This window comes from Ochotona curzoniae, unplaced genomic scaffold (genome assembly GCF_017591425.1).
Source record: "Ochotona curzoniae isolate NIBS_2020 unplaced genomic scaffold, NIBS_Ocur_1.0 scaffold_2587, whole genome shotgun sequence".
Taxonomy (NCBI): Eukaryota; Metazoa; Chordata; class Mammalia; order Lagomorpha; family Ochotonidae; genus Ochotona; species Ochotona curzoniae.
In genome coordinates this window covers 26,739,838-26,753,274 of record NW_024467096.1, presented here as the reverse complement: position 1 = coordinate 26,753,274, position 13,437 = coordinate 26,739,838, and the positions used below count along the sequence as shown (strand labels likewise).

The following is a 13,437-nucleotide window of genomic DNA, read 5'->3' as shown; positions in this document are numbered from 1 at the left end:
ACAAGGTTTTATTTTCCCAATTTTGTCTTAAATCAAGTATCCAAGATGTGTCAGACCAAGACAATGCTATACTAGATCCAATTCTGATCGTCTCAGTACAAAATTTTGGCTTTGTAAGTGAGAAAGAAACAACTTTTCATTTGAATTATGACAGAATGTTGTGTTTTTCATACTCTGGTGAGAAGAAAACACAGTGCTCCAATCTAGTAGTTGGCATACTTTTAAAAGGACTCTTATCCTACTTAAAGTCCAGTTGGTAAGACTTCAGTGGACCTTAGCAATGAATGGTAAGTAACACTAAATCATGGAATCCTTGGCCAATTCCTGTGACTTGGCCAATATTACATGACCAGGAACTGAATTAATGGCCAAGAACTTGTCCATCTAGGCTGTGTATTGTTTGTGTCAAGAGATAGAAAGCAAAGGAACAATGAAAGTGGATTGGATCAGAACAGGTAACAGATAGGTAGGCTAAATTCAAAATTTCTCCTTCCTTCTTTGGATTGCTATGGGAAAACCACATTTTTTTTTTCTTGGGAAAAATGATGCCATCATATAATTCATGAGCCCATGATGAATTCAACTAGAGAAAAGAGATTATTTGGAATGAACCAAACTGAAATAAAAAACATCAAAACACATGGGATACAGCCAAAAAAGCAAACAAACAATAAAAAAAAACAGTATGGATTGGACTATTGGAGTTACACTTTCCATGTTGGTTTCCTTATATAAGAGAGAATATATGGTATTTGTTCTTTTGTGATCGAAGAGCTTCAGAAACCCAGGGACAGCAAAACAAAAACAAAAACAAAAACAAAAAACACAATCCTGTAACAAAATGGGCAAAAGAAATGAACAGACATTTCTCAAAAGAACAGATTCAAATGGCTAATAGACATGTGAAAAGATGCTCAGGCTCCCTAGCCATAAGAGAGATGCAAAGAAAACCATGTTGAGGTACCACCTAACTCCAGTGAGACTGGCCTTCATTCAGAACTCAGCTAACAACACCTGCTGGCGTGGATGTGGGGAGAAAGACACCCTCCTTCACTGCTGGTGGGAGTGTAGGCTAGCACAACCACTGTGGAAATCAGTATGGAGAGTGCTTGGAAACCTGCAAATAAACCTGCCATGTGACCCACCTATCCTGCTCCTAGGAATTTACTCGATAAAAGTGAAATCCATATGTGAGAAGGGGATCTGTAATCCTATATTTGCAGAAGGAAGAGTGGTTAAAGAAACTATGGTACATCTACTCCATGGAATACTATTCAGCTATTAAGAAGAATGAAATTATTCTATTTACAACCAGAGACCATTATGCTCAGAGAAAATCACATTTTGAGAACTGAAGACAAATTGAGCTTCTTCATTGCCAAGCTGTGCTTTGGTTAGAGGTCCCCTAATTTCTTCTTGGCCTCAGGTCAAAATGCTCAACTTTTTCCTATTTGCTAACCACTATAGCCTTTTTAGACTAAAGCATAAAGCTTTATCCTGAATCAGATCAAGTCTGAGCTACTCCTACGGCGAGACTCGAGGCAAACTGCTGAATTCTCTGTTTAATAAATTACAACGCTCATCTTAGCATCAGTGAATTACTATGTATAAATTGAATAAGATGTTGCTGGTGAATTTTAAGAGTTCAGCAAATATGAACTTTTTTGTTTTTGGTGACCTGGCTTTCAAAAAAAATCATTTGTTCAGAGCCAGGAGGGAACTTAGACTCTTGTGTTCCCATAGTCTTATTTTAAAGATGAGCAAAATAAAGCTCACAAAAAGAAAGTCACTTTTGACCTAATTTATTAAGATTCAGGTCCCCAAATGCTGCTCCAGGATATTTTTCAAGCACTAAAGTACCCTTCTAAAGAAATCTTTGCATTTCTTTTTGATTAGAAGTTAGAATCTCACCTCCACAATCACTACCTGGCTTTTAAGGTTCAAATGATAGGATTACTCTAGGATCCTTGCAGTAACCTATTATGAACTAGTTCCTTTGCTTCTAACCTTGACACCTTTAATCTGTTCTCAACTCAGCAGATTAGATTGCTTATGTTCGCTATTCCTTATGTCCACTCACAGCTTCAGTGCCCCCGACTACCCTTGGGTTTAGTGTTTGCTCTTTCTTTTTCTTTTCCCTAGAGAGCTGCACGTGTGGTTTCCTCATCTGTCGCTTTTCTACTGTCCTATCATGTTCCCTCCCTTTGCACATTTCTTATTTTATAAAACATTCTGCAATCATTTAGCTAGGTTATTGTGTGAGTTAGTAGGATGCAATCTTTATGGAGGTGCTGCTTTTCATGGCTGTATCTTTAATGTCTAAAGGAGTGTCCGACAGATGAGATGCTTGATGCCTGATGAATGAGTGAATGAGCATGCGTTCATAGGAATTAAACAGTATGTTTCCTCAAGTATTTTTGTTATAGAACAAAGCTAGGCAACACATGCATCCTTAAATTAACAGGTTTTAACATGGGATTTCTCCAGTATAAGAAAATTTACCAATTTTTTGGGTATAATCTGCCTAGTTTTGCATTTGCAAACCTAAACCAACATACATGTATGTTGCTTGAATTAATTAGTAAAAGGAAATACCCAGGAAAGCCAAAAACAAAACAAGAACTTTCCTAAAACTTTATAAAGAATGTGTTTAATTGTGGTAAATCACAAAAACAATCAATTGTTTCATTCTGTTTCTGGGTTCTTAGAGAATCTTCAAAGGAAACAAAAATGTTGACAGGAGGTCAGCGTTCATGAATCAGATTTTATCATGAAAGACTTTTTATAAATCTGTAGCAAGGAAAAATTGTGTTAGGTAATGGAGCTTCTGGTAGACTCTTTAAGTGGAACTGGGATGTTCAGCTATAATTCTGCTGCTTCAAATGAAAATTTCAAGTGTTTTCATTAGGTACAACAGCTGTTTCTGCTACAAATAACAGATTTCAGAGGTGGCAATGCTGATACCAAGTTCTAGTGGGCTCACAACACAGTGTAGCTTGTACAATTAGTTTTTTTTAATTATTTTTTTTCTACACATACAAATTAACTCTGTAGCAGTAAAAGGAAATTACTTATTTGCTACTGGAATTGTCTGAAAGTGATACAATCATCCTTTGTAAAGTCAAATTAACCAAATTAAAAGCCCTTAGGAAAAATTTGGCACCCTATCCCTTCCCAATCACATCTTCCTAAAGACCTCTCAGAAGCTTCCTTTGAGAAAGAATGGTCATTACCAGGGCTTTTAATTTGCAGAGATTGGCTGCTCACCATTGAATCTTGCTAGACATCCAGAGGCTGTGGGGAGTGAGTCTGCCATGTACCATATGATCCCGACTCCTACATCTTTGAAATGGTGTCCCCCCATATGAGACTCAGAGCCCAGTGTTTCTGCGGTACCTGGCCTCCAAGGTGATTGCTTTCTTTCATTCTCTCACTGTTCATGCATCACTCATTCATTGACAGATTGAATCTCGGTTTATCTGTGTTTTGATCAATGAAATATGGTAGCTGTTGTTCTGTTGATTCTGGAACTTGCCTTTGAGAGGACTAAGGGTTTCTACTTCCTTTCTGTTGAAAGAATTCCTATTGGAAACCAGCTACAATGCTGTTTGAAGCTTATTTCACATGAGGCATTCTAGTCAACTGTCAGTCATGTGAATGAGCCATGAGATATTTAGAGTACAGTCCACTGTAGGCTCCAGAATACTGCAGCCCAGAAGCCACGTAATTGAACTGCAGGAGAAGCATTCTGAAGGAATCACCTGGAAGAGCCTCGTTAACCTATGAAACTGTGAGATGATATTAAATTGCTGTTTAAAACCAGTACATTGTAGGTTGTTTATAGCAAATCAACTGACAACTTCAAGAAAGGTCAAACTGATCAGCTGCAGGCTAAGTGCTGCTATGAATGAGGGTATCAAGAGCACCAGTTTAAAGCGGATTCAGTAGTTGTCCACAAGATCTAGATAGATGTTGACATTCACCTTTTTGGCTGGTTCCTAGACTTTATAATCGTTTTTTTTTTTCTATCATCACTTGGGTTTGTAAACACAAATATATACTGCAAAAATGTACACATTCTGGGAGAGCACAGAAACATTACATTGCATTAGAAAAAAACTGCAAGTATTTTAGGCTATGTGAGCTGTTTCAATATTTATGTCAACTGTGTGATTAAACAAGGTTGACATAGATAACATATATCCGAAAGGCGTGGCTTTGTGTAACAAACTAAATTAAATAACTAGGTGATAGATTTGACCTGCAACTTTTACTTTCTGACCTCTGGCATCTAGACAATGCAGACATCACATTATACTACTTGATAATTATCTGCATTGGATGGCTCAGATTGACTTTAATTTTAAACCCTCTTGCCAACCCCTTTGTAGTCTTTAGTATAAGCTTTTCCTCCTAAGATTAATGTATACTTCTATGGATTTCATCTCACTTTCTACAGTGTTTCTTGGTCACATCATCCACTCGAATGTTTTCAGTTAATACAAATTATCTCAGGACAAAGAAATCAGTTTCTCCACTTAGTCTTTTATAGAGAACTCAAGCTGTTGTGTTTGTCATTAAATATCTTGTCAGAAACCAAGTTCAACCCATGTCTGTATCACTTATTGGACTATCACTTCTTAACTCCAAACTCATCCTTCTGTAGCCTAATGGAGCAAGGATTCTAAAACCTTTGCTTCTGTCCTGCCAAGAGTTAGATGCCATCAGTAGTGGATGTTAAAGGAGAGAAGGGACTTGCTCCTTCTCTCTGCCACCTTCTCTTTCCTCTCTTTCTTTCTTTCTTTTCTTTCTTTCTTTCTTTCTTTCTTTCTTTCTTTCTTTCTTTCTTTCTTTCTTTCTTTCTTTCTTTCTTTCTTTCTTTCTCTCTCTCTCTTTCCCTCCCCCCTTTCCCTCCCCCCTCTTTCTTTCTTTCCCTCCCTCCTTCCCTTCCTTCCCCCCCTCTTTCTCTTTCCTATTCTTCTAAAGATTTGTTTATTTTTTATTGGAATGGCAGATTTACAGACAGAAGGAGAGATAAAAAGATCTTCCATCTTCTGGTTCATTCCTCAAGTTGCTGCAACAGCCGCTGAAGCCAGGAGCCAGGAGTGAGGAGCTTTCTGAGTCTCCCATGCAGGTGCAGGGACCCAATACTCTGAGGCATCATCAACTGCTTTGCCAGACCACAAGCAGAGAGCTGGATGGGAAGTGGAGCAGCTGGGACATGAACTGGCACCCACATGGGATGTTGGTCCATGCAAGCAAGGATTTAGTGACTAGGACATTGCACTAGGCATCCCTCTTCTCTCTCTTCCTTTTTACTTCTGTCTGCTTGAGGGATCTTAGGACATCACTTTGGTAAAACTTCTTTGATACAGACATATACTTTCTGGTTTTTTAGTAGTAGCTGCTGAGTCTAGTTTTTCCAAAAATATAAGAATTATCTCCATTATCAACCTTTCTCCTATCACTTCCCACAGTGCCAGTGGGTTAATACCAAACTCTCAGAGGTATGAATCCCAGTCATTCAGGGACACCACTAGCATCTGAACACCATCTTCCCATGGGGTACGTTTCTGCTTCTATGCCTTAGTCCATCTGACTTCTTACTGAGTCACCAGCCAGCCCTAGGGGTGGCATTTGTTTTTCTTTAATTGTTTACTGCATAGTAACTGCTTGTTCTAACTTCTCTGGTTATCTGGATAGTAACTTCATGGTTAGCCATTTCCTTACATTAAATTTCCATTTAAATATCAGGTGTGTTTTTTCTCCTGACTGGACTCATTTGGGAATTCTATTCCCAGTCAAAAATGGTTCCCAGAACAGAACTTCTTCCTTAGTAAACACTGCCGGCAAATTTCCCCTTTTCTCCTGTTCAATTGCTTCAGCAAATATCAAAGCAAAATACTGACTTTTTCTATTATTGCAACACCCAAATTCTATCAGTGACAACCTTTAGTTTTGATTTCTAGAATGTTTCTCCAATCAGCTGTTTCTTTCCTATACGCCCACTGCTGTAGACCAAGTGCCCACTCCACCTTACCTGGATGACCATCATGAGTTTGTACTGAACCACATTTCTTTAGATCCTCCATTGCTAAAGATATAGCAAAAACACATTCTAGTTAAATATTCCCTAAATTATTCTAAACCTTTAAACCAGTTTATAAATTCTTCAATTCTTCTGTGCTTTGACTCCTGTTTCTGTACCTCAGCTTGAGACGTCTTTGTGGCTCTTCTGTCAGACATTTTATGTACCATGCCCTCTTTATACTTTTGGGGGTAAACTCTTTCATCTGTTTGAAAATAACCTGAGTATCAGACATTCTTTAAATGTTGTATAAATATTATGTTCTCAGAGATCCCTTTTTTGACCTCCCAGACCAGGCTATTTTGTTGGTGGATTCTACTGATCATTAAATGCCATCTTTTCTGTGATACTCTGTAATCTTTGAAGCAACTGCCTTGATTGATGATGAAACCTGTATAGGCAGGGGCCACGAGTCTATCTTAATCTTCACAATATCTATAACACCTTGTGTTCCATGCAGCACTGCAGATAGTCAACCAACATTTGCTGAGGACAGTAGATTTCTGTTTTGATGTGTCTCATAGAGTCTGTGAATTCAATGCAGAAGAAACACATTTCCTCAGATGTGGCAGCATCCCCAGAGCTGGCCGTTACCTCTTATACCAAAGGCTTCTTTGGTTTGCTCCTTTCGCACCTCCTGACATCAGTCTGCCTGTGTGGGGTCTCACAGTGATTGAATGACCCCGACTAGGGACAGGATAGAGCAGAGTTTACCACCTTGGTGTGCACCAGAGATCCAACATTACTGACTCATATTTTCAGTGGGTTCTTTAGTGCTGCCCAGGTCAGTGGTGTGGGGTGGAAATGCATCTCTGTGCTCTTGCCTTCTAACTCCAGTAGCCCATGAGTGGATAACTGGATGTTCTTCTGTTTCTAACACAGTGATGGAAGTTGCTCATTCACCAAAACATCAATGTGCTAGTTAGTCTCTTTGAAATGCAGTTGTTCCTTCTCAAGTGACACAATTGGGAGAAATAGTGAAGTATGAATTAAGGGCAACAAAACAAAACAAAGCTTTGGTATAAACATAAAAAACACTGATGACAGGGCTTTTGGAAATTGGAATAATCAATAATGCAGAAAACAATGAATATGAAAATGAGCATGGTAATGAAGAAGAATCATGAAAGCTTAAGACTACAGTCTGTTGGAAAAGTAGAGGACCTGAGGGAATAAATTAAATAAATATATATTTGATTTTTGCTTGTACTTCTGGGGCGGAGAACTGCATTTATTTTAAAAGGAAAATGAAGAAAATATAAGCTAAACTACTCTCATTTCTTTTCCGCTTCTAAGCAGATTTGACCCAAGTCAGGACATTTTCTATGAGAATAATAAATCCTTTTCTTTTGGCTCAAAGTTTTACCTTTTGGATTGTATTCCATGCACGTTCTTTTTCATTTCCTCTTCCTTCAAGGGTGTCCATGGCGTCTGCCATTAGTGACTGCAGCTGTGGCACCAAGATAAAAATTATCAGTGTGGAATTCACACAGAAATAACTTTTCTAAATACACAGATTAAAACCTAATTAAAAAATCATTTGTACGCTGATGATTTTATTACTCATCTTTCCTGCAACGAACACTGCCACCTCCTCTTTGCCACAGTCATTATGGAGTTATTGCAGACATAACATATAGAAACAATGAAGAGATTCCTCTTGAAAATTTGCAGAAAACATATAGGTTTTAACGTAGTAAGTGTTGGTGTTTTGTTAAAAACAGATTTGGCTTGTAAAGAATGAAAGCAGTAGTTAATTCTCTCAGGAAATGGCATGTAGTACATGAATGCATTTTAGCATTTCCTCCTGAGGCTAATGTATCATAATTCTAGGCATCATGCAAAAGCCCAACAGAGGACAATATTAAAATTGTGCAGTTTTATTGCCTCTTAAAGAGTCTAGCTCGTTTATGCATCTTTTATTATTCTTTTCTTTGTTAACATTTAAAAATAAACAAATATCTCTTTTCAGGTTCCATTCAAAGGCAAGTTTTAAGCAGGCACCCTGTGCCCCAGACACCTGTCATGCTCTGGTTTTAAACAATCATATGCTTATGAAAGTATGTGAACTTAGTGTTATGGAGCTGAGTCAAGCCATGAGGTATTTAAGGATTAAAACAAAGCTCTGCAAAAGCAGTTACCACTGAAGTTCAATACTATCGGTATTGAGCACTCTGACTCCTTCAGGAATGTCCCTGTGGTTTAGATACTGCAGGGCTGAAGTTGGGCACTAGAGTTGCCTGGCTCCAGAAGCTTTTATTGAGAAACCGCTGTTTATACAGCACTATGTGAGACATTATTAGGATTTTTCTAGATTAACCCATAGGTGGAAGCTGGGAAGTAAAATCCATTTAGGTGATGAAATCTTGTGAGACATAATTTTTATCATTTGGCTTTCTCATAGATATCGCATATTAAAACATTTTTTTTCTGGCAGTGCATATAAATTTTGAAAATATCCCACAAGCTCTCATTTTCCAAGGTTATAGAAAATGAAAAATTGCATGCTAGAAAAATGCTAGTTTGGTGATTAGTATGTGCATTTAAAAAAAATAAGTATTTCCAGAAAAACAACAACTATAAATGTGTAGTTAAGAAGACTTAAATGCAGAGAACTCCCCTGTATTTTTCTTGTAAATCTTGAATGTGCTTTTTAGGAAGACAGGATCAACATGTTGCTGCTTCTTAAGTGAACATTTCCTCTGCTTCCTCTTACCTGAGAGAAATTTTAATCACTTGCAATTGACTGTAATATGTACTTAGAAAGCTCTCTCCTTTAACTGCACTCTGGAATGCCTTTTGCATGGCAAAATAAGCACCTAGCCTTGGAGAAGATGCTCCACTGAACACACCTACAGTGGCTTGGAAGGTGCTGTTGCTCCTGTTGACTTTGTGTTTCTTGATTGATAATCTTATTTCATCGTTTTCAACTGTAGTATGCATGATTTCACTCTTTGGCTTGGCGATCCACTTTACATGCCACTCCCTGTATCAGCACTTACGCGATACACTTGGAACAGTTAGGACAAACATTGTAATGGTTGGCAGCTCACCTCTTGGTTACATCTTTATGAGTTCAAAAAGGGAGAGCTGCTTTAGTTATCTGAAAATTACAGGTAATCAGCTTGGTCTACCCTCATCCTGGCAATGTGAATTCAATTCAGGTCTATAATTAGTTTTAGCTACTCTCAATTAAGGTTTCAGAGTAAAGAGCCTTTCCCATAACACATTAAGATCTCCGAAGTCAATTTTATCTTTCCTTGAATGGGCAGCCCACTGTTTAGCAATTGTTCAAATGAGGCATTATCACTTTTAATATCTCTTATGACTATAACATACACATCTGATTGAAGATTCAATACCTTTGGACTGAGTCTGTATAAGGCTAAAAATATCTGGTTGTCTGAGTTGCCTGATCAATCCAGTCTTTTTTTTTAAAACCTAGCTATTCTGACTAGCTAAATTTTCTTCACACGTACCCAGTTGTTTTATTGATTTGTCTAAATGTACCGTTCTTTGTGTATGGTGTGTGGGTACTTTCAATACAAATAATAACACTTGAAGTGATTAAGTAAATTCTTAAGGTCATTTTCAGGGTCATTCTGTCATGCCAGCAGTATTCTTTTGTCCTTTCACTATTTTTAGTTTTCAGAGATGAGAATCATCTCTGAGTATTAATGTATTTTGGATTTTCAGAAATTTATTAAAATACTTTTATATAAAGCAAAAAGCCTGACACGCACTATGAAGGAGCTGTCCATTTGTTGTGTTTTTACATGTTGCGAAGTTCTTGCTAAAGAGAAACAGGTTAGTCAATACGAGCAGATAAAAACCATTCATGTATACAATTTCCAATTTTTTTCCTTAGATTGCTTCTTGAGGGTTGCACAGTTTTCCTGCTGACTACATTTATCTTTACACTTTTCGTTTTAGTCGTATACTTTTTTTGTTGGCCATGAAAATCTGAAACCAAAGAAACTCACCAGTTCCATCTCCTGTTGATTGAGGTCCTGTAGGTAGGGAATGGTTGCTAGCTCTGCCATTGCTTGATTGATCACCTGTGACTGCTCCTTCACCCTCTGCAGCTGGTTGAGGAGGCTGGCATACTGCAACTTTCCCATCACACCAGAGCATGCCTGGAAATTCCCCTAAGCTCACAGTAAAGGGCAATGTTTTAGAACAAAACTCACAGAGTCCACTCCCCTAGGACTTACTATGTTTCCGTCTTTTCAAACAGTGGTGTCTGGTACAAATGAAAATTTTCTTCTGTCATCTTGTGTATTGCCACTTTCTCAAGAAGGTGAATATAGATAAAAGGCAGCTCTATGCAGACCTGTTGACATGGGTTTCCTGGTTTTCCTGCATTGGCTAACTAGGCTGAAATGAACAGAGGACTTGATTGAACCTTTGCTGCACTCTCACTGGGGATCTCAGAGGTCTGTTAAGAGCTTGAAGAGTTTACAGGAAAGCATATTTCTTGATGTAAGTTGAATTCTGTGTACCCCAATAGCTTTCATTAAAGCACCCACTCTTTTCATATCTTTAGTTCTCATTGAATGGCTTCTTGTACTGATAATCAAAACAACACTTGGCTCAGACAAGAGGACATGTGACTCTTAGCTGTCAACTGTATTCTTCCCTTAGGAAAGGTCTCTCCTGGTGTGCTTCATTGTCTCCTAGAAACATCCTAGCATGTGGCACACTGCACTGTGAAATGGAGAACTGCAGTGAACATTCTTAAGGCACAATCAACCCCCATGGTGTTTTGGCATCTTAAGATGCAGCACCCGTAGAATAAAGGTGGGTACCTACTGCTATCCACAAAAGAGGAGACATTGCTTTCTGTAAAAACTCTAAGACGAACTGTAAGACATAATAGTACTGATAAAATTTATCACAACATTTTCAGGTCCACATCTGGAAAAGCGTATTTCTGATATCATGAGACATACATAGGTTAACAGAAGGGTCTTTGGGTTTCTGCTGTGTTTGGAAGGTGTTGAGCAAAAGAAAAATCACGGGAGGATTAGTGTGACAATAGTATTCCACCAGCTGGTGCTCAGAGGTGGAATCTGGGTGACCAGCACTTCTTTATTGCAGGGTTCCTCTGGGTGAGCAGCACCCTTTCCAAGCATTGCTGCTCCTTAAGTACCTGGATCACAATCACCAGGCTTGCAAGTTAACTAGCAAATTGAGTTCAGGCCCTGAGAGCATTGTAATCTCTTCATAGATGGCTCTAGAAATATGGATTTTGGCTAAATGAAATATTTCAAAGAGAAAGTTGAGAATTAGCCATTGCCTTAACCCTTAGCATCTGAGTACCAATTGCTTTAGTTTATGAATACCTATGAGACAGATTTTCTTCCTAAACTTAGAAAAAGAAGAAATCTCATTTTTCTTTCTTCAGAGAATCTCTTCCAAAGGGAAAAAATGCAGTAATAAAAAGGAACTATTGAAGATCATTTGGATTTTCAATTTAAATTTAGAAAGCACTTCTTTTTGAAAGATTATATTCATATTTTAATTAACAACAACCTCTAGAAGCTAGCGTTTTTTCCCAAAAATATTGGAGATAAATGATGGTCAGGCATTGTTGCAGATTGTACCTTATTTATCTCAGACACATATCTATGATAGTTCGTTCATGCTCTTCTGGGTGAACTAAATATTTATTTTTGATTAATTACTTATCTGAAAGTCTGGAATGCCGTGAGTGGTGACAGCCAATGTTAGATTTGGGATCCTGGAACTGATGAAACAGCTGGCTTACCCATTCAGTTTAGTCACATATCTAAACAATGGTGTTCTATCACACTCAGGAAAGCAAGTTGGAGAAAAACAGGTTTTTTTCTTCTGAAGAAAAATTGCTCTCTCTGTCTTTCTTAAGAAGACACAATGGGGCTTGTTGCGAGGAAGTGGTATAGTGACTCAACTTCACAGAGCAGAAACAACCGCTGTCTGCTTGGGAACATAATCTATTTGTATAATGTTCAATAACATCAGGAAAATAAAAATCCTAGAAAGCGACTGAGTTTCATTAGTTTGATTGTCAGATGCATAACAAAGCCGGAAGTGCTCCAAACCAGTAAGATGCTAAAGGAAGAATACAGTTGACTGCTAATGGTCACACGTCCTTTGGTCTGAGCCAAGTGCTGTTTCGATTATTAGGAAAATATAGCTTCATATCCTACCTTATGTAAGGCAGGCATTTTTAAAAGAAAGAGTAAAATGTGTATTAAAAAAAAATCAATGCCTAATTCCATCAGAATGTTTTAATGCTACTGCTTTAAGAAAATAAAGATGTGAGCTTTCTCTGGTCCTCGCCTAGCTCTGGCTCTGGGTCCCCACCCTCTCTCGCGATGACCATTAGGATCACTCCAGAAACCCCTCAAAACAATTGAACAAACATACAAACAAAAAACCTAGAATGGACAGACAACAAGAAGGAAAGCTTAGAATCAGACAGGAAATGGCCAGCGGGGATTCACTCATACCTCACTAGGTGGGACACAAAGATTAGTTATGCCTCACTGGGGTATTGGGAATGTCTCTGCACACCCCTCATAAAAAAAATGTTCTGTACCTAAACTGATGACACATGTCTTGCTAGAGTTATAAGCCAGTTCAGACCATCCGAAAAACAACCAAGTTCAGCAAAATCATGCTTCAACACTATAAACAGCTGAAAATAGACACGAGACAGCTGAATAGTAATCTATAGCCATTTTGAGGTGTATAGAACCCAATTGAATATAAACCATAACTGAAATGCCTATGAAGAAGTCACAGGATGCAGTTGAGAACCTGCATTTCCTATTAACATATTGGTTAATCAATACCATGTCAATTAATGCCACAATGTTGTAAATTGTTGTTGATGTTATGTTGGGGTTTTTAATTGATTGGGACGATACTTTGCCGGCTTTACCTTCAGAGCAGAGATGGTCTCCCCAAGAAATCGTTGAACTCATTAGGATAATAAGATGCTGGACTTTATGCTTGGTAAATACTTCCAATGAAAGAACCTCAACTGAATTTGAACTGTGGTAATGCAACAAGGTGGAGAAATCCACCATGGGGAGAGGGTTCGGGGAGGGGTGGGGGGAATCCCAGTGCCTATAACACTGTGTCACATAGTGCAATACAATTAAAAAATAAAATAATAAAAAAAGAAAGATGATAATAAAAAATGAGAGAAGTAGTATAAACATTGGATGGAAGCACAGGCTGGATCCAGAGGGAGAAACTCATGCTTGTAAGACTGCAGGTGTGATAAAGACTGTGGCTGCTGATGAGTATAAAAAAGTGGCCAAGGTTGAAGCTAAACCTCACAGAGTACAATGAAGTTC

General features: G+C 38.2%; 1 protein-coding gene across 1 annotated transcript in view; it reads right to left on the bottom strand.

Annotated features, from left to right (window-relative positions):
- SPATA16 (spermatogenesis associated 16) overlaps positions 1–13,437 on the bottom strand; it is a 205,164-nt gene that overhangs the window by 20,347 nt on the left and 171,380 nt on the right. The window contains exons 9-10 of the mRNA XM_041002591.1: positions 10,072–10,236; positions 7,455–7,538 (exon numbers count right to left, since the gene is read on the bottom strand). Of these exons, the coding sequence (XP_040858525.1) occupies positions 7,455–7,538; positions 10,072–10,236 (249 nt within the window). The remainder of the gene's footprint in view (positions 1–7,454; positions 7,539–10,071; positions 10,237–13,437) is intronic.